The sequence below is a fragment of the Danio aesculapii genome, chromosome 8, assembly GCF_903798145.1.
Source record: "Danio aesculapii chromosome 8, fDanAes4.1, whole genome shotgun sequence".
NCBI classification, from domain to species: Eukaryota; Metazoa; Chordata; class Actinopteri; order Cypriniformes; family Danionidae; genus Danio; species Danio aesculapii.
In genome coordinates, this window is record NC_079442.1 from 30113256 (window position 1) to 30135313 (window position 22058).

The 22058-nt window shown below is 35.5% G+C and overlaps 1 protein-coding gene across 1 annotated transcript; it reads left to right on the forward strand.

Annotated features, from left to right (window-relative positions):
* The first annotated feature begins 226 nt into the window (after positions 1 to 226).
* On the forward strand, positions 227 to 20146 carry ptk6a (PTK6 protein tyrosine kinase 6a). The gene is made up of 10 exons (XM_056464342.1): positions 227 to 264; positions 4039 to 4147; positions 6573 to 7033; positions 9618 to 9739; positions 10039 to 10211; positions 13134 to 13299; positions 13652 to 13810; positions 16657 to 16838; positions 17660 to 17813; positions 17973 to 20146. The coding sequence occupies exons 1-10, from the start codon at positions 227 to 229 to the stop codon at positions 18182 to 18184; spliced, it is 1776 nt and encodes a 591-aa protein (XP_056320317.1). The 3' UTR covers positions 18185 to 20146.
* The last annotated feature ends 1912 nt before the right edge of the window (positions 20147 to 22058 follow it).

The window sequence follows — 22058 nt, forward strand, 5'->3', positions numbered from 1 at the left end:
ATTTTAGATATAGAACAGATCCAAGAAAAAAAGTGTTTGTTTTCTATCTGTTCAATGCTAATGAGGTTTGGGGAGAAGGTGCAATGTAGATGATAATCGTTATAGTGTGTCAGCGTCTGAAAATGTATCATTTTCAATCATACACGTTACCAGATGTCCTTTGTACATATATACAGTATATATATATTCCTCATTCATATATAAGAATTTTCATTCAAGCTTACACATGCACACGTACAACTCTACTGAAAGTAACCACAATTGGTGAGTGCAAAAAAATGCTAAAATTCTATTGGCTGGGAATGTTGGACATTATGCAAATGAAGCTGTGCTGAGTAGAACGCTTCAAACCCTTTCCTAAACGCCTTGGCAAACCTCCATCTTCAGCACATCAATGCACAGTTGGAAATGAAAACTTGGGCCACATTGACCTTCCACAAAGGAGGACCATAAAGAGACATGTTAAAAAGAGAGAGAGAGAGAAAACAAAACAACGGACAAGGACTGCAGTTCCCATGCTGCACTGCATTGCAAACACATTCTGTTAAGTTGCGAATGCTGCTCTTTTTTTCTAACCTCATGACTGAGACACTTTCATCTTCACGGGGACCAATCGAAACAGAGGGACTTAACATTCTATTGGCACACATACTGTATATGCATAGCGAGTTGGAGAGAAAGGACCTACTTTAAAAGGAACGATGGTGACGTCATTTCCTGTCTGTCAGCTTGAGAAGCAGTGATTGGTGGACTAAAGGTAGCATCATCCACTGGAAGCGAGCGGTACGTGAGAAACATTGACGATGCTGTGCCTCCCGAACACCAGCCTCACTCTTCCTCCTGCTTGAATTTTCTCATGTTCACAAATGCCATCCTTGAAAAAACTAGAAAACTAGAGTTAAAAAAAAAGCAAAAGACAATCCTGAACAATTGTGACTTGATCCCTCGTAAAATGGCATAGACTCTCTAGCCTTTACTGGTGTGGTGACAATACAGGGCCTTCAAGTTTCAAGTCTTGTAGCCATAGCTTGAACCGTGTCCTCACTCTGCAGCATGGTTATGCGGAACAGAGAATTTTTACCACAGTTTAGCTGCAAACATCCATTTTTAGTGATCTGGATGTATTTTTTTTCTGTCTTGCCATTCCATTTGTGCTTTATTTGTTGTTTTGTATTACTTTTTTATTTAATAACTTAAAGAAATAGTTCTCTCAGAAATTAAAATCTGCTGTTAATTTAATTCACCTTCAAGTTATCCAAATGTAGGTGGCAATTTTATTCGGTTGAGCATTAGACATTATTTTAGCCGAAGCTTGTTATATAGACAATGTAGAATCGACAGCTAGCAGCTGGGGCGCTGCTAGGGGGAGGAAGTTAGGACAATTTTAAGGGCCCACGCCATTTTGGGGGCCCCCAGAGTTACTATTAGGGGGCCCAATCAACCCCCCTCCCCTTTTTTTTTCACTTTTGTCTGGGACAACACCCCCACCCCCCAGCTCTTCACTTTCAAAAGCCAATATACTGTTTTGCTACTTAATATTATTCCCTTTTCTGAGCCAAAAATTTACCAACTTCTTCTCCTTCTAGGACTTTAATGCTATGGCCACCAAACTTCAGCCAGACCTTTAGACTAGTCTGACTCAAGCAGCTATATCTTTTCGAACTGATCTGGCTTTCGGTTTTCCAGAAACTGACCTGGAAAACTTGAAAAAATCCCATTGACTTAGCATTGAAGCAGACTTTGATGCATAATAACTTTAAAAGAGAAATTCTTAGATCTTCCACAATTGAAGAGCCTGCCAAGTTGTGTATATCTACATATTAAACTGGGGAGTAAGTTGTATCCCTGGGGTGCAAGAGTGCCCCAAATTTGCCCATTGACTTACAATGGTAAACAAACTTCCATTTAAAACATAGGGAATTCAAATCCAATTGCTTTAACATTGGACCAAACTACCCCTTACTGGCTCTTTACCTTCAACACCCCTCCTCCCCCTCCTCACCACCCACCACCTTGTTACATTCAACCCCCAACCAGGTCTTCACCTTCAGCAGCCCCCTTACCAACTCTTCACATTCACCACCCACTGATGCTGATGCCCTTCCTGCTAACTACTGTGAGTCCCAGCACAGTCACATTGGCTTTCTCAAGCCAACATCAAAGTTTGTCATAGACATCCATGCATTATCAGCAGTTATGACTAATTTTGTTAAGCCTGTTTATGATTTTTTGGACTCTTAAAGTCCTCATAGCTGTTGACTTGCATTTTATGAATTACCAAGTATCACAGTTTCAGAATAAAACCTTCTTTAATGCTCTACTGAAAAACAAAAATCACCTACATCTTGAATGGCTTGAGGGTGAGTCAACTAACAGCATTTCTATTGAGTGAACTACCTCTAAACCTTTTTCATTATTTTCTTATTTAAAAACACTGACAGTCTGAAGGAAATCAGTGTTGCGAGTCTCAACATTCCAACAGTAAAACACATCTCAGATTGGTCTCAGAATGCTGAATAAGACATCCAAATGACTTTTGAAGACAAAAAAAAACAACAACTAAGTTGTCTCCAGTGGTGACCACTTAGATTTGATACGTGGCTGAAAGCCAGTTTATTACCTCACTGAAATAGATTCCTTAAGAACAGATGAAACGATATGTGCAGGACCATTCATTAATTTATATTCAGATGTATCACTTTATAAATTATTAAATTGGTTGACATAGTAGCACTTTACAGTCCGCAAAGGGAAAAGATGTAAACACATGAGGGTCAAATGTTTATGGGACGGAGCCTTAAAACCACCCAAATGATCCTAAATTATCAAATGCAGCTGATCATTCTCAAGCCATAATGTTGTGTTTTTATTGCTCTGTATTATATTTATTTCTTTTCTTTACTCCATGCAGGAAACTTTGAGCCCAGTACTAGGCTTTACATTGAAAGAAGGAAAGTGTATTACAGCTTATTCTAATTATACGGTGATTGCAAGAAAACAGTGGTGTATTGAAAAGTCCAGAAGTTGTACTACGCCATAGATTTTGTTTTGCTTAGAACCTTTTGTTCCTAAATATCAGATGTTTTTGGGAGCTCTCTGGACATCTAAGATTAGTGAACACAAGACACCTGAGAAGAAAAAGGAAGAGACAAGAAAAGAAAAGCTACAACCGTTTATTTTTTTAAACCGTGCAGCTAAAATCTGCAATCAAATGTGGTAACAACCATTGCCTGTGATATATTTTAATTTTGTGGTGCTTTGTAATATTATTATGGTATTTTTTTGTGTTTTTACTCCTGTACTTAACTAGAAACTGTAGACTGAAGCTCAGTTTCTCTTTGTATACCAATGTGAAGCTTTGTATGATTTCTTTCTGGTTTTTTGACTCAGTGAAAGTGTGTGATGTTTACATGTACAGAATTTAAGACTTTTCTTTTGTTGTTGCTTTCATTTCGGTTGTTGTTGGTTTTGTTTGTCCTAGTAAAACCCCACTTCTAGTCCTGTCGTGACCCCACAACGTGCTTTTTACTTTAAATCGAATCTGAATGGAGGGGAACACTGAGGGACAAGCTGAACTTAAACCACAGTAAAGGCCTTTGCACGCTTTTGTGCATAAACCTGTATATTTATTTCCTTACAAACTGTTGCTTTAATCCTTTTTAATTTTTTGTTTAGAAAATGAAGGACAGAATGTGAACTGTAAGTTATTATGCTTTTGTTTCTTTGATTTTTGTTGTCCAGTGCGAAGTGTCTACTGTGTAAGGGCCTTTAGACGTATGGTTGTCACTGCTGATGGTAGATGTCGAGGACGCGAGAGAGGAGGGACTTATCATCAGCTCAAAAGGCACCGCTAATTTTCTTCCCCACAATTGTGGGAGTAAAATGCCCCCTTACTGGAAATCTCTTAGTTATTTGTGCTTGCTCTAAAGACAAAACTTTTGATGTCATGTCATTTTGTATTGGATAGGGGCATCGTATTTGGGATGGAGCAGATCCACCCAACTCATAAACCAACTGACCTGTGCTCTTTGACCTCAGTCAGAAGCCTCTCAGTGAGCCGGAAAGCCATTCCCCTTACACTGGTCTTGTGTACGGGGAACACGCAAACCTCAGGAACCCTTCGAATCTGCGTTTCTTTTTAAAGCAGGTCCGTACGACTTGGCTGACGAGTCCTCCCTCTCTCCACTATCAACCCAATTATATTGGATTTGCTATGTATGTGTTTCGTTCATTTGTTTTTTATATATTTATTGTGATTTTAAAGTGAATCCAGTACATGTGGCTGAATATTTGAATTCTTTAGAAAAGTGTTGATAAACATAAATATATATAAATATATATGTGAAGCGCCTAAAAGATGGAGAATATGGCAGGTAAAAAAATCATTTCTGTTTGTTTAATGTAAAAAAAAAAAAGAAAAGAAAAAAAAAGAAAAAGCACAGGTGGGTGGTTGTCCTGCCTTTTACATATCACTTTGCAGAGAGACTCATTCTAAGACATTTTAAAGTTTTCGGTGTGATGTCATCGCTGTGGTCAGAGAAAGCACCTGCAACCTGAGTTGCTCTTTCCTCCAGAGCTGTCTGAATAAAATCTGTGAACTGAAAGCACTCTGCTGCCTGCCTTTTCTTTCATCGTCACTGTTTCCTTGTCCTAAAATTGGCCTTTATGAAATAGAGTATGTTTGAAAAAGCCAGTGGCATAAAGATCAGACATATTGTAATTGCATTCAACATGTTGTCTTTAAAAAAACAACTTAATATGCCTAAACTATATGTATTACTTTATAGAATTTATAGAATTATCATCAACAATGACATTGTATTATTGCATTTGTTTTATGTGTCCAAAGGAAAAGTTCTCAGGAGCACATGAACACACATAAATGTCAAATCTGCTGCTTCTAAAAATCTTCTGCTGTTTTAAAAATCTAAAATTTGTTTCAAAAACACAGATTCATTACAATTTAAAATGGCATCTTTGGAGATTTTTCTGCTGGAGATACTGTTAAACTGTTTTTTGTCCTAAAAAAACTAAAAAAAAAAATGTAAAAAAAGGTGCATATACTGTATTTTGAGTGTTTTAAAACCTTGTCTTTTGCAAACCATGGTTAACCTTGATAAGGTTATCTTCCAATGCCTAGTCTTTACATAAAAAATACATAAATCATCTATAGACTTATTTGTACACAAACTCTAAGGCAAGCCTTTTTGACTTTTATTCATTCCCAGAATATGAATTGTTGATTTCATGAATTTATTTGTTGATGTCGACATTCGGCGTTCTTGATATCAAGAATTATATTTCAACAATATAACAATGTTAATTCTTGATATTAACAATGATGTCATCATTTGCAGAAATACAATTAGTGATATAAAAAAAACTGATTTCCACTGTTTAATTCTTAATATCAAGAATAAATATCCTGTTGAACAATAAGCAAATGGAATGATTGATGTTACAAGTGTACACTAGTAAGAATGTCAGTTACTGGTACCAAGAATTTAGTGTTACTAGTTATAACATGTTACATTTCTTATTGATATGTGAATGTAGATATCAGAAACTACTCTCCTGATATCTGAAACATTTTGATATCAGGAGAGTAGTTTCTGATATATACTCTTCACAATATAAGAAATTAAGGCGACTCAGTGGTTAGCACTGTTGCCTCTCAGCAAGAAAGTCACTGGTTCGAGTCCCGGCTGGGCCAGTTGGCATTTCTTTGTGGAGTTTGCATGTTCGCCCTGTGTTAGCATGGGGTTTCCACTAGGTGCTCCGGTTTCCCCAACAGATCAAAGACATGCGCTGTAGGTGAATTGAATAAACTAAATTGGCCGTAGTGTATGAGTTGCAGCTGGAAGGGCATCTGCTGTGTAAAACTTATACTGGATAAGTTGGGGGTTCATTCTGCTGTGGCGACCCCTGATGAATAAAGGGACAAAGCGGTAGGAGAATGAATGAATGACATAAGAAATTAAGGTGACAGAAACTAGTGACATTTTTTATATGAGAAATGATTAACATTTTGAAATGAATAAACATTTTACTTGTAGCAATTCAGTTGTTGATATCAACAACTTCATTTTAACTAAGAAATTAATTCTTGAAATCACCAATTAAAATTAAATGACAGCCCATGGTGACATTTAACTGGTAAAAATATTATAGATATGAGCAATTTAATTTTTTGATATCAAGAACTGAATAGTTGATTTTTCAAGACAACTGAAGAAATCATATCCTGAGAATGAATAAAAGTCAAAAAGGCTTGCCATACATCTCAAGAACTCTGAGAAAACCTGATTTTTCGTTATAAGCTCTTGGTGTTCACACATTAGCAATAAATAAATATGAACCAAATGATCATGTAACCCCTTTACGCAGTGTACAACTCTTGATCTTTGAGTGTGTACAAATGTACAAACTTTGATCTTGTCAAAATTATTGTGCTATACTTATCTACTGTACCAAAACAGCATTCTTGCCAACTTGTGCTTTACAGGCGCAGTCAGAAATGCTGTCCAGGTCCGTAGCTGTTGTGAAACACAACCTGTCTGTGCTCCACCCAGCTCTCTCTCTCTCTCTCTTTCAGAAACTTACCTGTGGAGTATCAATCTTCACGACCTGCCAAACCTGCCGCCAAAGATTCACACTCAGATGAAATGTCCCAGGAGGAGGTGTGCTGCTCGTGTCCCGGGCTGAGGGCGCTTTGTCAGATATTGTTCACGTCGTCTGACAAGACTGAGGCTGAAAAACCTACAAACGCGGCCAAACTTCAGACAGCGAATGTCCCGAGTCCATCCCGCGCCTCGGCCTGTGAGCCCGGGAGTGAGCTCTACAAGGCGATGTGGTCCTACAAGGCTCGCGGGGCGGATGAACTTTCCTTCCAGGAGGGAGAGCAGTTCCGCATCTGCGAGCGCCAGGGCGAGTGGTGGACGGCTCTAAAACTGGGGAGAGATGGAGCGGTCACCGGGAGGGGCTTTGTTCCGATTCATTACCTGGCGAGAAGACAAACGGTGAAAGAGCAACCGTGAGTACAATTTACATCCCTGAAGTTATTTTCTGCTACATTTCTAAAGGGATAATTCACCCAAAAATTCTCATTTACTCGCCCTCATGTTGTTCCAGACTTTTACTTTCCCTTTACTGTTGAACACAAAAGTTGTTTTGATAAAAGTTAGAAACCTGTAACAATTGCTCCCACAGTAGGAAAAAAAACTATGGACGTCAATGGTTAGGCCTCAGGTTTTCGATATAACCAAAATAACTTCTTTTGTGTTCAACAGAAGAAAGAAACAGGTTTGTGACAAGTAAGTGGTAGCAAATCTTTCAGTTTTGGGGTGAATTTTCACTAAGGTTCAGGGAACCTAAAAGAGATAAATGAAAATTCATTCATTCATTTTCTTTTTGGCTTAGTCCCTTTATTAATGAGGGGTCGCCACAGCGGAATGAACTGCCAACTTATCCTGCATATGTTTTACACAGCCGATGCCCTTCCAGCTGCAACCCATTAATGGGGAACATTTGTACACACATACACTACAGATAATTTAGTTTACCCAATTCACCTGTACTGCATGTCTTTGGACTGTGGGGGAAACCGGAGCACCTGGAGGAAACCCACGCGAACACGGGGAGAACATGCAAACTCCAAACAGAAAAGCCAACTGACCCAGCCGAGGCTCGAACCAGCAACCTTTTTGCTGTGAGCCGAACGTGCTACCCACTGCGCAGCCCTGAAAATGAAGATTACCTCACCATTTACACTTCCTCAAGTGGTTTTAAATGTTTATGTTTATGTTAAAGTTTCTTTCTAGTTTAACAAACACAAAAGAAGATATTTTGAAAAATAGTGGTTACCATAGTGGTTACCTGTTGACCATAACAAGAAAGTAAATCAGTGGGTGCCATCAACCCAGTCATCTTAAAAATAGCTTCTTTGTGTTTGACAGAAGAAGGAACTCAAAAAGGACAGTAAATAATGACAATCATTAAATTTTTCAGTGAATTAAATCCCTTTAAGGGCAAACTTAAAACAATGACACTTTATTCAGTTTATTTAACCAATTACAGAACTCATAATGTGTACACACAAGAACAAACACACTGAAAAACAAGGGTGGTTTGTCTGCTGCTTTATTTCATCCAAACTAAAAGAAGCAAGACTTTCTCCAGAAGGTAAAACACACTCACCAGCCACTCTATTAGCTACACCTGTCAAACTGCTTGTTAATGCAAATTTATAATCAGCCAATCGCATGGCAGCAACAACAATGCCTTTAGGTCAAGACGTGGTCACTGAAGTTGAAACCGAGCATTAGAATGGGGAAGAAAGGTGATTTAGGTGACTTTGAACGTGGCATGGTTGTTGGTGCCAGACGGGCTGGTCTGAGTATTTCAGAAACTGCTGATCTACTGGGATTTTCACGCACAGCCATCTCTAGGGTTTACAGAGAATGGTCCGAAAAAGAGAAAATATCCAATGAGCGGCAGCTCTGTGGGCGCAAATGCCTTGTTGATGCCAGAGGTCAGAGGAGAATGGCCAGACTGGTTCCAGCCGATAGAAAGGCAACAGTAACTCTAATAACCACTTGTTACAACCGAGGTGTGCAGAAGAGCATCTCTGAACACACAACAGCAGCAGAAGACCACAGCAGGTGCCACTCCTGTCAGCTAAGAACAGGAAACTGAGACTACAGTTCACACAGGCTCACCAAAATTGCAAAATGCTGCCTGGTCTGATGAGTCTCAATTTCTGCTATGACATTCAGGGTCAGAATTTGACATCAACACCATGATAGCATGGATCCATCCTGCCTTGTATTAACGGGTTAGGCTGATGGTGATGGTGTAATGGTGTGGGGGATATTATCTTGGCACACTTTGGGCCCATTAGTACCAATTGAGCATCGTGTCAACGCCACAGCCTACCTGAGTATTGTTGCTGACCATGTCCATATCTTTATGACCACAGTGTACCCATCTTCTGATAGCTACTTCCAGCAGGATAACGCACAATTTCATAAAGTGTGAATCATCTCAGACTGGTTATTGAACATGACAATGAGTTCACTGTACTCAAATGTCCTCCACAGTCACCAGATGTCAATCTAATAGAGAGATTCGCATCATGAATGGGCAGCTGACAAATCTGCAGCAACTGTGTGATGCTGTTATGTCAATATGGACCAAAATCTCTGAGGAATATTTCCAGTACCTTGTTAAATCTAATCCACGAAGAATTAAGGCAGTTCTGAAGGCAAAAGGGGGTTCAACCCGGTTCTAGTAAGGTGTACCTAATAAAGTGTATTAGTAAATACTTTTTAAATAAGCAGTCTAGCTGGTTAACTCGGTCACCTTTTTATCATTACAATTTGTTTGATCTCATTCAAAGCTGGATACAGGGGATTTAAAGTTTCATTTTTATTCACCTTCCCTTTCCCTATCTTTATTCTTCTTACAGTGCTGTAAAATGAAATGGTGTGATTAAGTTGTGTACTAGTTTTATTTATCTGTGTACTATGTATTTGTTGGTTGGTGGGTTAATAAAAAAAATCATTAAAATGTAAAAAGATGTTTGTGTGTGACCCATCTGAAACTGCTGTGTTTTTTAGCTGGTACTTTGGCACACTGAACCGCTTTGAGACTGAGAATTTGCTCCTGGCTCCAGAGAATGGTGTTGGAGCTTTCCTGGTACGACACAGCGAAAAGGATAACATAGGTTATGTTTTATCAGGTATGTCAGAGCATTTGCTGCGTATACTGAACTTGATTTTAAACTCAGACTACAATTTACATCAGGTTCTGCCTGTGCTTCACACGTAATGCTGCATACCCAAACTCATTGTCATAATGTAAGATTTGTTTAAATGTTGTCAAACAATAGTAATGTTGTCAATCCGGTCATGAATAGATATGTTGAATGTACAAGCAGTTCTATTTGTTTTTCTCCCTCTAATTTAATGTAATGACATCAGCGATTTTCTGAACGGTGTTTGTTTACTGCCTTTCTCTCTCTCTGTGCCAATCTGTCAGTGTTATTAGATGACAGAAGCAAGGAAGTAAAACATATTAAGATCCATCAGAATCAGAATGGAAGTTTCTATCTTGATAAGAGTCAAACATTTCAAAGCCTGGAGAAACTGGTGGATCACTACCGGAAGATTTCCCTGCACGGTGACTCTTTTCTCAAACAACCATGCAGACGGGTGAGTCAGAAGCAAGAAAGAAAAACATAAAACATTAAATCAGAAATGGCAGAAATTTTACTTCCTCCATTTGTCAAGTCATTTTAAAATCTGCATGCCTTAATTTTGTATGACTCAAAAAATGACTTATTTAAGAATATGCTAGCTGATTTTTAATATAACGTAACTGAAAATGAAAACATAGCATTATAAAAGTGAGGTACACAAACTGTGCGCTGGAAAGTACGGAAGCCTGTTTCCACCCTTGAATAAAAAATTAAATATGTAATTGCAAACTTTTTATAATCTCACATTTATGAGTATTGTCCTCACAGTTGTGAGTTTACATCTCACAGCATTTTTTGCATGATTAAAATATTCTGACTTTTTTGTTAGAACTACAAGATATAAACTTGCAATTATGTTACAAAGTCAGAATTATGAGAATTGTTAGAATTTTTTACCCTCAGAATTAATAATAATAATGATTATTCCTTAGAATGGTGAAATATAAACTGGCAATTGCAAGAAAAAAAGTTTAAATTGTGACGAATATTTGTATTTATTATTTTTGTTCAGTGGCTGAAACAGGCATTCATAATACAGTCTTCTAAGGTCATATGAAAATTGCTTGTGAGGATATTTGATTTGTTTAATGAAAGGCGTGATGTCCTTGTTATGTTCACAAGAGAAGCAGCTGCATTTGGTTTATAAATGAATTCCTCTTTTGATTCTAACATTTTCAGCTAATCAATTGAAGTGGTTTACAAAACTGGGTTGAATGGTTCTTGAACAGTAAAAAGCCTTTTGTATTCATTTCAAACCTTAAATATTCAGTTTCCAGATTTGTAAAGACATTAGGGATTGTAGAAGCTTTGTGATTGTGAAGCTTTGTAAAGTCATTCTGACCTTAAATTCATTTAATACTTTGCACATATTTAATATTCTACACAAAAGACATGCAGTCACTTTTTCATTGCATAGACCTGTTTAAGTCTCTGAATCCACCGAGCCACTTTTGGAGGACCTTCTTCCATCCAATGTACTGTTAATTTTGCGACCAGTAATAATATCCTTAGTACAAATTTTGTTTCTTCATTAAACATTCATTTGGACAGTGCTCCCAATGAGCACACAACTGGATTAAGGGGTATTCCTAAGTCTAATTTAGTTACTATTCCTTTTTTTAACCTTTTTTTCTAAAATTCTTGAATCTTAGGGCTGTCCTAAATAAATGTTGGTATGATCTCAAATTTTACCACATTTTCTCTGACCCAAAGCAAGAGATGGTCCTTTTACATGTGTAGAAATTACAAAAGGAGTATTAAAGTACTTCAATTTTACTTTCCAATCAAATTCTGTTCATAATTGACTATTAATTCCTTTGACATCCTTCACAACTCAATCCAGACTACATCCTCAATTATAGTATTTAGTTCTAGTTCCCATTTTCCTTTAACATCATCTGTATTTTGTACAGGCTTAGTTACTAATCTTTTGTATAAGTGTGGTTTATTTATAAACTAATTTCAAGAGGAGCGCATGCTTATGATCCAGCATTACCTAATACACGATCTACCAATAAGTCAATTTCTAACTCACCATAAATAACCAGAAATTCTTACCTCAATCATCTTCATTGTGTAAAATCTCTCTTTCCACTCCAAACCCTCCTTCCTTTCTAGACAGGGTGGCACGGCGACCCAGTGGCTAGCACTGTTGCCTCTCAGCAAGAACGTCACTGGTTCAAATCCTTATCAGGCCAGCTGACATTTCTGTGCAGAGTTTACGTGTACTCCGTGTACTCGCGTGGGTTTTCCCAGGATTCCCCGGTTTCCTCCCACAGTCCAAAGACATGGGACATACAGTTAAAGTCAGCTATTAGCCCCCCTTTGAATTCTTTTTTCCTTTTTTAAATATCTCCCAAATTATGTTTAACAGAGCAAGGAAATTTTCACAGTATGTCTAAGAATATTTGTCTTCTGGAGAAAGTCTTATTTGTTTTGTTTTATTTTATTTATTTATTTATTTTTTTAAACCATTTTCAAGTCATTGTTAATAGCCCCTTTAACCTATTTTTTTCTATTACCCTAACCTGCCTAGTTAACCTAATTAACCTATTAACGCATTTAAATGTCACTTTAAGCTGTATAGAAGTGTCTTGAAAAATATCTAGTCAAATATTATTTACTGTCATCATGGCAAAGATAAAATAAATCAGTTATTAGAAATAATTTAGTAAAACTATTATGTTTAGAAATGTGTTGTAAAAATCTGCTCTCCGTTAAACAGAAATTGGGGGAAAATAAACAAGGAGGCTAATAATTCAGGGGGGCTAATAATTCTGACTTCAACTGTAGGTGAATTGAGCAAACCAAATTGGCACTATAGATGAGTCAGCAGTATATTTCCATAGCAATTCATAATTTGTCATCTATAAACGGGGAGCTCTTGAGATCTACCCGAGCTCAAACTCCACTCTCACCCTTCTATCAGGAGGGAGCCCCGGCTCAAGGATCTTTTGAGCTCAGGGCTCTCTCCTGGGACAGCATGCCAAATACACTTTATTATCAATCATCAGCTAAGGGTGAACTCTTGTAATGGCAGACGTGTCTTTTTGCAATATTTATAATGTATTCGTCTATTTTATTTGGCTCTTGCATGACTAGAGCTTTTTCTTTATGGTTTGTAATGTAGTGTCTTTTCTGGAAAATACACTCTTAAAGATAAAAACCCTTATGTTATTAATATTACTATTATATATAAAAAACTGTATTAATTTGAATATGAATATTGAAAGAATATTTGAATAACTGAAGAAGCCTAACCCTAACCCTTTTTTAGTAACTTTTGAACAATGTTAAGGGTTTTTTATGGAACCACCAAATACCAATGAACCTTTATTAATAATATTTTTATTTTAAAATATTTTTGTGTCATCAGCCAGAACCAAAGCCAAAGGATCTTTCCCACAGTACAGTAAATGACTGGGAATTACCTAAGGAAGAGTTCACACTTGAAGAGGAGCTTGGTAAAGGATTCTTTGCAGATGTTTACCGTGGAAAATGGAAAGGCATGGTCAATGTGGCCATTAAGATCCTCAAAAATGGTATAATTGTTGCACTCAATTAATAGTCTCACTTAAGATCCACAAGGCACATTTCCTCATTTAGCATTTCCTCTTTTCCAAAATAGACTGCTTCCTTTTCACCTACTTGTCTTCTGTCCTAGATAGTGTGTGAATGTGAGAAATGTTGTCTTTCTTGTTCTATGACACACACTGCCGCTCTCGCTTAACAAATATAGGCAACAACTCTCGAAAAAACTCTGTTTGTGAGACCACAAGACCACATTAACCTAATGGACTGAATTCCATAATTTGACAGACGTGATATTATAAACTATATCACTCATATACTCTCATTCTGATGTGCCTAACAGTGTTTCTCTTTATCTTCTAGACTCTATCAACCACAGGGAGTTCATGTTGGAGACACAAATATTAAAAAAGCTCAGGCACAAACACCTCATCACACTTTTCGCTGTCTGCACAAGCTCAAGCCCCTTCTACATCATCACTGAACTCATGGAAAAAGGCGACCTGCTCAGTTTGCTCAAAGGTTACAGTTTCTTTCATTTAAATTTCAATTGTTTTGACCAGAAACACATTTTAAAGTACATACCACTTTGCAATTATAAGGTTTTAGTGTTCCTCATATGGCATAAAAAATACAAAGATGAGGTTTTCTGAATAAAAAGTTCAACAATGTACACAGCTTAGATCATATAATGTAAATACATCATCACAGAATTAAAATTTATTAATAACTTTTTTTTAACCTTTTAATTTAAAGGTGACAAAAATCCTACTGAATCCAAAAACAGTGATCATAATTGTAATTATATTTCAGTCAAGAATACTGTAACTATGTTATATTTTATTAATGAGCAATATCAATGTAAATAGCTTTGATTTTGATCATCTGTGCTACTGCTTTTATGAAATAATTATGTTCAAGCTTCTGCAAAATACATAAGTGAATGATGCTTTAATGTACTGCTACAAGATAAATAAAAAACAAAACGAGATTTGGACAGGTGGTGCTGGGGTGGTGGAGGGCTACTGAGATAATAGATACATAGACAAAAGTGAGTGAATGGTTGCTGAACTGGCAGTAAGACAGCTGAACAGCTTCAAGGAAGAGTTTCACGACCGAATCAGAATCAGTTTTATTGCCAAGTGTGCTTCACACACAAGAAATTTGTTTTGGCTACAGATGCTCCAAGTGTAGATAAAGTGACAAGTGACAACGATCTGGATGTTGAGTTTTATGTACAGATTTGTTATAAATATACAGGTTATAAGTAGGCCCACACGGAATCTGTGCGTGCAGAATTCCACAGATTTTTAGCCCATCATTGATTCTGTTTATTCTCTTGTGTAAATGGGTGTAAATTTATATTTATTCGGTTTTTAAATTAATTTCAGTATAATTATTGACTAATATGAAAATGTTCAGATAAATTATTTATTTTCATTTTGGAAAGTAATATTTTCTGTCTTTTAGTAGATATATTATATAGAAGACTTGCTTTCTTTACCAAATAATTGGTAAATTTGATTTGCAATGATTTGCATTGTAAACATTAAATACAAGTTTAAAAGGTACTACTTTTTATTTCATATATTAAGGTTTTAGTTGTGATACTCCCGAAATCATTCCACATAAATCCGCAGATCTTTAACAAAATTCTGCGCAGAAATAGCAAAAAATGTCAGCAGATTCTGTCTGGCTCTATTTTTAAGGTGAATTAGTATTGCCATCCACACAAATGCCCAACAGCAATGTTTATTATAAGTCTGCCTTAGAGTTAGTTAGATAATACATTCACTTTTTAACAAGTGAATAATTGGCTATAAATGTAGAAAATGTTTCACAAGTTCTTGTGTTGATTTCATTATTCTCATAGAATTAGAAAAAAACATTGTCCTTGGTCTAAACAGTCCTTAGGGGTTTGATTTCAAATTATACCCTTATGTTTCTACTTTAAACAGTTGTTGAGTTATGATCAACAATTGTTGATTATATCTCTCCCACAAAAACATGTTTTGAAGAAACTGCCCCTAATATATATTAATATATATGTTCCAAATTATTTTTTTAATTAGAAGATTGATTCAAAACCTCAGTAATAAAGGAAGTAAAAATCAAAAGCTTTATAATATAGTCACATATTTAATGATTTTATCTTGTTTAGTTGTTTACAAGCTGTTTTGCTGAAAACTGATTTGATGATTACATGTGAGATTATTACACTTGGTTTGTTTTTTTACACACTGCTTTCTGATCTGCTTACTCAAGTTTTTGTTGTAAAGGGGAAGAGATGATCATTGACTTGTGCTCTGTGCAACATTTGCATTTATTGGAATTTTGAGATTATATTTTCTAAAAACCAAAAGGATAAACAGTCCAGATTAATATATATGTGTGTATATATATATGTGTGTGTGAAATAAGCATTGAACACGTCACCATGTTTATCAGAAATTTTCACCAGATGTTGGTAAGAACTAAAGAAATCCATATATGCAAAGAAAACAAAACTAATTAGTTATTATACTACAAATTAAGTTGTGTGTAATGTGAAATGGCACAGGGAAAAAGTATTGAACACATGAAGAAAGGAGGGAGGTGTAGAAAGGCAGTGAAAGCACAGACAGCAGCTGAAATCTCTCACAGAGAGGCGTATTTAAGATGCTAAAAAAAGCCTTTTATATAAAGTAATAAATACATTTCTGTAGTTCAGTACATTCTTCTTGTGTCATTCCATTGTTATTACACATAACTAACTTTTTTTACATTTTGTTTTATTTTTGTTTGTATTGTTTAGGTTTTTTTTTACAAAAATCTGGTTCAATTCTATGTCAACAACTCCTTTAGAAATATTATTCCCAGGAATAAAGCATGGCGTGTTCAATACCTATTTCCCCCACTGTGTATATATATCCCATATAAGCAATATTCTAAGCATATATATATATATAATATTGCTTATTAACAAATGCTGAGGTAAAATTCAAAATGATAAAGCCAAACCTATCATATTTTTATGTATATATTTATATGATATGTAAACATAATATACATAATAAATAGACCATTTAAACTTGAAATCTAAACATGTCTGAAAAGATGGCACCTTTTTGTTTAACAGTAGTTTGTGTCACTTTCAGAAAAAATGTTTCCAACTAATGAACAATACAAATATTTAAAGCCAATCGGAATCAATTCTGCTGAAAAAAAAAAATTCCAAACATTTAGGGCTGAAAATGACAAAACTTCAGCACATTTTTAGAAAAACAGGTTATTATCTTCTGCTGGTGTGGACACTAATATGGTTATCATTACAGTTATCAAAACCCCTACCGCTGACAATCATGGATTACTTAATTTGTCCTCCACAGGTAAGGAGGGCCTGGACCTGAATTCACAGATGCTGACAGAAATGGCATCCCAGGTGGCTGATGGGATGGCGTACCTTGAGGAGCAGAACAGCATCCACAGAGACCTGGCGGCCCGCAATGTTTTAGTGGGAGCCAACTACATTTGTAAAGTGGCCGACTTAGGGCTAGCTCGAATCGTCAAAGTGAGGATCACCTTGTAGCTAATTAATATACCTATTATTAAATGTTAGTTAATATACCTATTACTATTATATGACTATATTACTTTTGACATTTTAAAATGTTTATTAAATGCATTTGAATAAAGAGAAAATGAATATTGTTTTTCTATTTTCACTTTAACTTAATCTGTAGTTAAAGGATTAGTTCACCCAAAAATGAAAGTTCTGTTATTAATTAGCCATCCTCAAATTGTTCCAAACCCGTTCCAAAATTCCATTCCAGAGACATTCAAAGTAACCAAAAACATGTCGAAACATTCCATGTTACATCACTTGTTTTCATACAAAACAACTTTTTCATACTCCAAAAACACTTTAAATATGACTCTGCTCATGTGTTTTCTTTCTCAAGTCAATGTCAGGGTGTGTTCACTACGGGTCAGGCAGTGTGACGTATTGTCATTAGAGCCTGAAGTACAACATGCAAGTGCCATATTACCCATAGTAAATGCATTGTGCTCTAATATGGAGGTTGGTGGTTTTAGTGCACAAAACTGTTCTTGGAGCTTCATATGAGTAGTGTTCAACCAGTGAAATCGCATGAAATGTTCTGACAATGGAGAATGAGAGAGCTCACATATTTAATCTAAAATATCCTAAGTTGTTTTCTGAAGATTAATAAAGGTCTCAGGGGATTGTAACAACACGAAAGTAATTAAAATAATTGTAACTCTTTAATTTGGCTAGACTAACAAAAGTCGTTTTCCTTTAAAGTAATTTTCCTCAGTTCCACACTCTAGCAAGATTTTATGCTTCAAATGTTCTTATGATTTGTTTTCCAGGAGACAGTTTACTCATCAGAAGATAAACAAATCCCATACAAGTGGTCTGCTCCTGAAGCCATCAGCCATGGAAGATTCTCCAACAAATCTGACGTCTGGTCATTCGGAGTCCTGCTATATGAAATGTTCACCTATGGTGGAGTCCCATATCCAGGTTTGCACACTTGAATATCAACACTAGTTAACAATGAAGATTATTGACCTTTTTTGTTGTTGTTGTTATTAATAAATAATATGAACTAATAGGTAAAAATTACAATTGGGATACATTAGGAGGTTAGGATACATCTTTTTTCTCTTTATATTTTTGCAGCCTTCTCAAATATCGAGGTGTACAACATGATCACGGCGGGGTACAGAATGCCCGCACCTCCCAAATGCCCGTCCCACATCTATGACATAATGCTGATGTGTTGGAGATATTCGGCTGAGGAAAGGCCAGATTTCAGTGAACTGTTACATATTCTAGAAGACTATTGTGCTCCATGCACGGACCAGAACACAGAGAGCTGCAATGACACATAAGATCCAAAAGGAGGCGTCAGTTAGCAATGCTAAGCAGAGTCAAGTGAGTGGGAACATGCCAACAATAGTACTTTGTGACACACTCCTGTTTTAATGCACCATGACCTTTCCACACATAGCTTTGCAACTTTATACAGTATTCCTGCATTTATTTACCAATTTTACTTAGGATATTATAGGATTAAAAAGGATGTTATATTATTTTTAATTTAAAGACATTTTTTCCATGACTTAGATAAGTTAATGGTGTGACAACACTGATTTTCTTAATCATTTAATACATATTGCAACTGTACAGTTGAGTTGACCCTTTGAATGGATCATCATTAAAACATAAAAGTGTGGTGTGAGATACACAATTTTAATAAAAAAATTGGTAAAGAAAATCTTAGAGTGGCAGTTAAAGGGTTAAACATTACCTTTCTATCAATATGCAATATCATTAACAAAAATGACAAGACTAAATTGTAGACAAAATAAATTCAGCAAACAAAAAAGGAGAAAATATTAAGAACAGTACCCCATGAGCTTTCATGTTTGGGGGTTCCCAGATGTCAAGAGTTATATCCCCTTATCACTTTTACTACGCTGTGTTTTAGTTTATCTTCACAAGCTGGCAGTACATTCTGTTTCTGTGCTAAGAAACAGCACACAGGATCTCAAAACGTCAGCAAATATGTAAACTGGACTTTAGAACTTCACTTCAACATTCTGCTTAAAAGAAAGTATACAAATAGTATAAAGACTTTCCTGTTGTATCTTTTCAGAGAAACTTCTGTGTTTAATCAACATTGTAGAGTACATTAATTGATCACATTATAATAAATCAAGAAAATAGGTGAAATTCTCATGAAAATGCCATAGTTTTGCCAAAAATATGATTTCATTAACTAAAACCAGACTACAATTTACAAACATTTAATCAACACACGACGTGATAAAAAGGAAAGGTTACTAAATGTCATAAAAGTAAATGCTTGAAAATCAACACTAGTTAACGCTGAAGATTATTTTACTTTGATTTATTTGTTTATTACTTATTAAATACATTTCTAATGAATCAAATGAACTAATAGATAAAAAACCGACAACAAAATTGCACAGTTTCACCAGATCTGTGCTCTTTATTTGAAAATTAATTGTGTATTGGTTATAGAATATACAATATATTGTTTCAGCATTGATAATCTGCAATAATCACATCGCAGGATCAGCAATGTCAAGTTGGGATTATAGTTGAGTAGCATCACAGTTCAGAATATGTGATTTGTGGGTACTTTCAAAACTTTAACCTTAAAACTGAATGAAAGATTTTCATTTGTATGTGTTTTAAGACCTGTGACTGTATAAGATTTCAGCAAACTTAAACCAAGAGGCTCTAAAGGTATATAAACAAAATGAATGTTATTTAAACAATGAAGACTATACACAATACAGTGTTATTTTTATACATTATTATTGGATTTCTGTACCTCAATACTGTTAGATTCCACACAAGATCATCAAATGTATTTGTATCTTTTATTTTATTTTATGCAGATACACCTTTTCAAAATAATCCCAGTGTAAAATAATAAATTAATTCAAAATAGAGATAAAATTCTATTGTGAAATTATATTTATATCGCAATATATATTGCAGACAAACTAAATATCGCAATGTTGTAGCTTTTGTCCAATATCATGCAGCCCTAGTATAAGTAGCAAACATTTAAAGGGTTTATATAACTTTTGTTAAATTTATGGCAGCGTTATTTATAATAACAATAATTTTAAATATGTACTGACATGGACAAAATTGTTGGTACCCTTTTTCAATGCTTCTGTTGAAACACAATTTAAAAGCAAAAATGGATTTTCAATAGTTTTTTTTTTCAGCAACTTTTTGGTTAATCATGACTGTTTTCGGTTTCAAATTATTTCAGTGTTGTTCCTTGTTGGAAGGGTACCAACACTTATCTCCACGTCTGTATATTTACAATTGTATATATATATATATATATATATATGTGTATATATATATATATATATATATATATATATATATATATATATATATATATATATATATATATATATATATATATATATATATATATATTTATATTTATATTTATAATTAATTAATAGACTTCATTAAAAGGTTTGTTTTTCGGGAAAAAGATATTTTGAAAGTTGCAGTATTCATAATACAAGGAAATCAAGAAAGATTTGGCTAGCACTTTATTTCCCAGTCCACTTGCATGCGTTCTACTTGTTTTAATAATTACATTAATGAATAATATCTATTGAATAATCCCAAGCCTAACCCTAACCAATGTACCTTATGTTTTTAGGTAAGTACACTGCATGTGCAGGTAAACAGAATTTTTTTATTAGCCCTTTCACAGTGAATGTAAACACAGCATCCCAAACAGAACGAGTCTGTCCAGTTCCTCATTTCACAATCTCTGAAATCTTTCCAGTGCTGTTTGAGTTGGCACAGTGTTGTTTATAGAGTAGAAAGCAACGGAAATGTACTGAAATAGTCATAATAAATCATTGCAACTAAACAGAAAATTTTCTTGTGAAATGAATAATTTGATTGTGAGACATTGAAGGATTATAAATGGATATGGAGTATTTGTGCATGACACACTGCTGATTATCTCCACTGCTGAAACAGTGAAACTCAGTAACATGAGTGTTGCCACAGCGTGTTCACGTTGCGAGTGCGTGGCGAGCAGAAATAGAATCGAGAATGCTCTGGACAAACTAATCGGAAAAAATGACAGGATGTTCAGGAAGGTCACATCTGCATAATGACTGCATGGCAGCCCGGGGGGATTTTGAACACCTCTTGTACTCCGCAATCAGATACCCAATAATTCAGTTTTCAATGTTGAAGTCTATTATAACCAAAGCCTCTGATTTTTTTAGAATGATTTGTCTGCTTTTCAATCTTAGCTTTGAGTGTGTGATGAAATAACATTGCAGTCCTGTTTCACAAATCAGAATCACAATAGGAAGCGCAGTTTGTCCATCACTGCCTGTTGCATCAAGCCTTGATTTATACATAGAACTGTGCTGATTTAGTGCAAAATGTGACAAAAATGGTACAAACACCACAAAAAAAATGTATTTACTGCAAAAACATATATTTACTTACATAGAGTTTTTGTCTTGTTTCTAGTCTAGAATCATGTTCTAGAGAAGTAAAATTATTGTCTTGTTTTAGGAATAAATGTACTCAAAATTAAGTGAGTTTTTCAAAACTTGCCAGTGGAGTAAGCAAAATAATCTAATAACAATTCTAGAAACTTATACAAAAAAATAGATTTAAGAATTGGGGTGTGCAACTTTTCAGCTTCTGTTTGGAAACTGATTTAGGAATGAACGTTGCAACAGGCTCATTCTAAAAAAAGTAGACCTATATATATTTCTGATGATTGCGAATTATGTAGCCAGAAGTACGTATGGCAGTATTTAGTCTTTAAAACAAACGCTACATGGCAGTATGATGCCAATCCTTTTCGCGCTTTCCAGCTGACCAATTAACTTTGTATTGATGGCTTTCCCACTGTTACCAGTTTGTCCTGTTAGCTTGCCATGTACATCAGCTGACTAGAGACGCAGAGAGGAGTTGCCCACGATGACAGGGTTCTAGTCTGGCAAAGAACAGTTCCAGAAAGCTGGAAAGACACAAACAGAAGTCAAATAAACAAATAAACAACAGGGTGAGAATGTGGTAAAAATTAGACGAGGGCTTTTATTTTTCTGGATTAGTTTTTAAAACTGTCGGTTGGGTATAGAAAAGTGGGTGGGTGGGTCAATCTGTGCTTTTGAAAACACTATTGGCTGGGTTTAGGGAAGGAAGAGGGTAGGTCAGTGTTTT

Excerpts from the sequence above, each read along its gene's own strand:
- ptk6a (XM_056464342.1), top strand. The coding sequence starts at position 227 with ATGCACACGTACAACTCTACTGAAAGTAACCACAATTG. Across the intron at positions 7,034-9,617 it reads CAAACGGTGAAAGAGCAACC|CTGGTACTTTGGCACACTGA; the intron begins GTGAGTACAATT and ends TGTGTTTTTTAG. Across the intron at positions 10,212-13,133 it reads TCAAACAACCATGCAGACGG|CCAGAACCAAAGCCAAAGGA; the intron begins GTGAGTCAGAAG and ends TTGTGTCATCAG.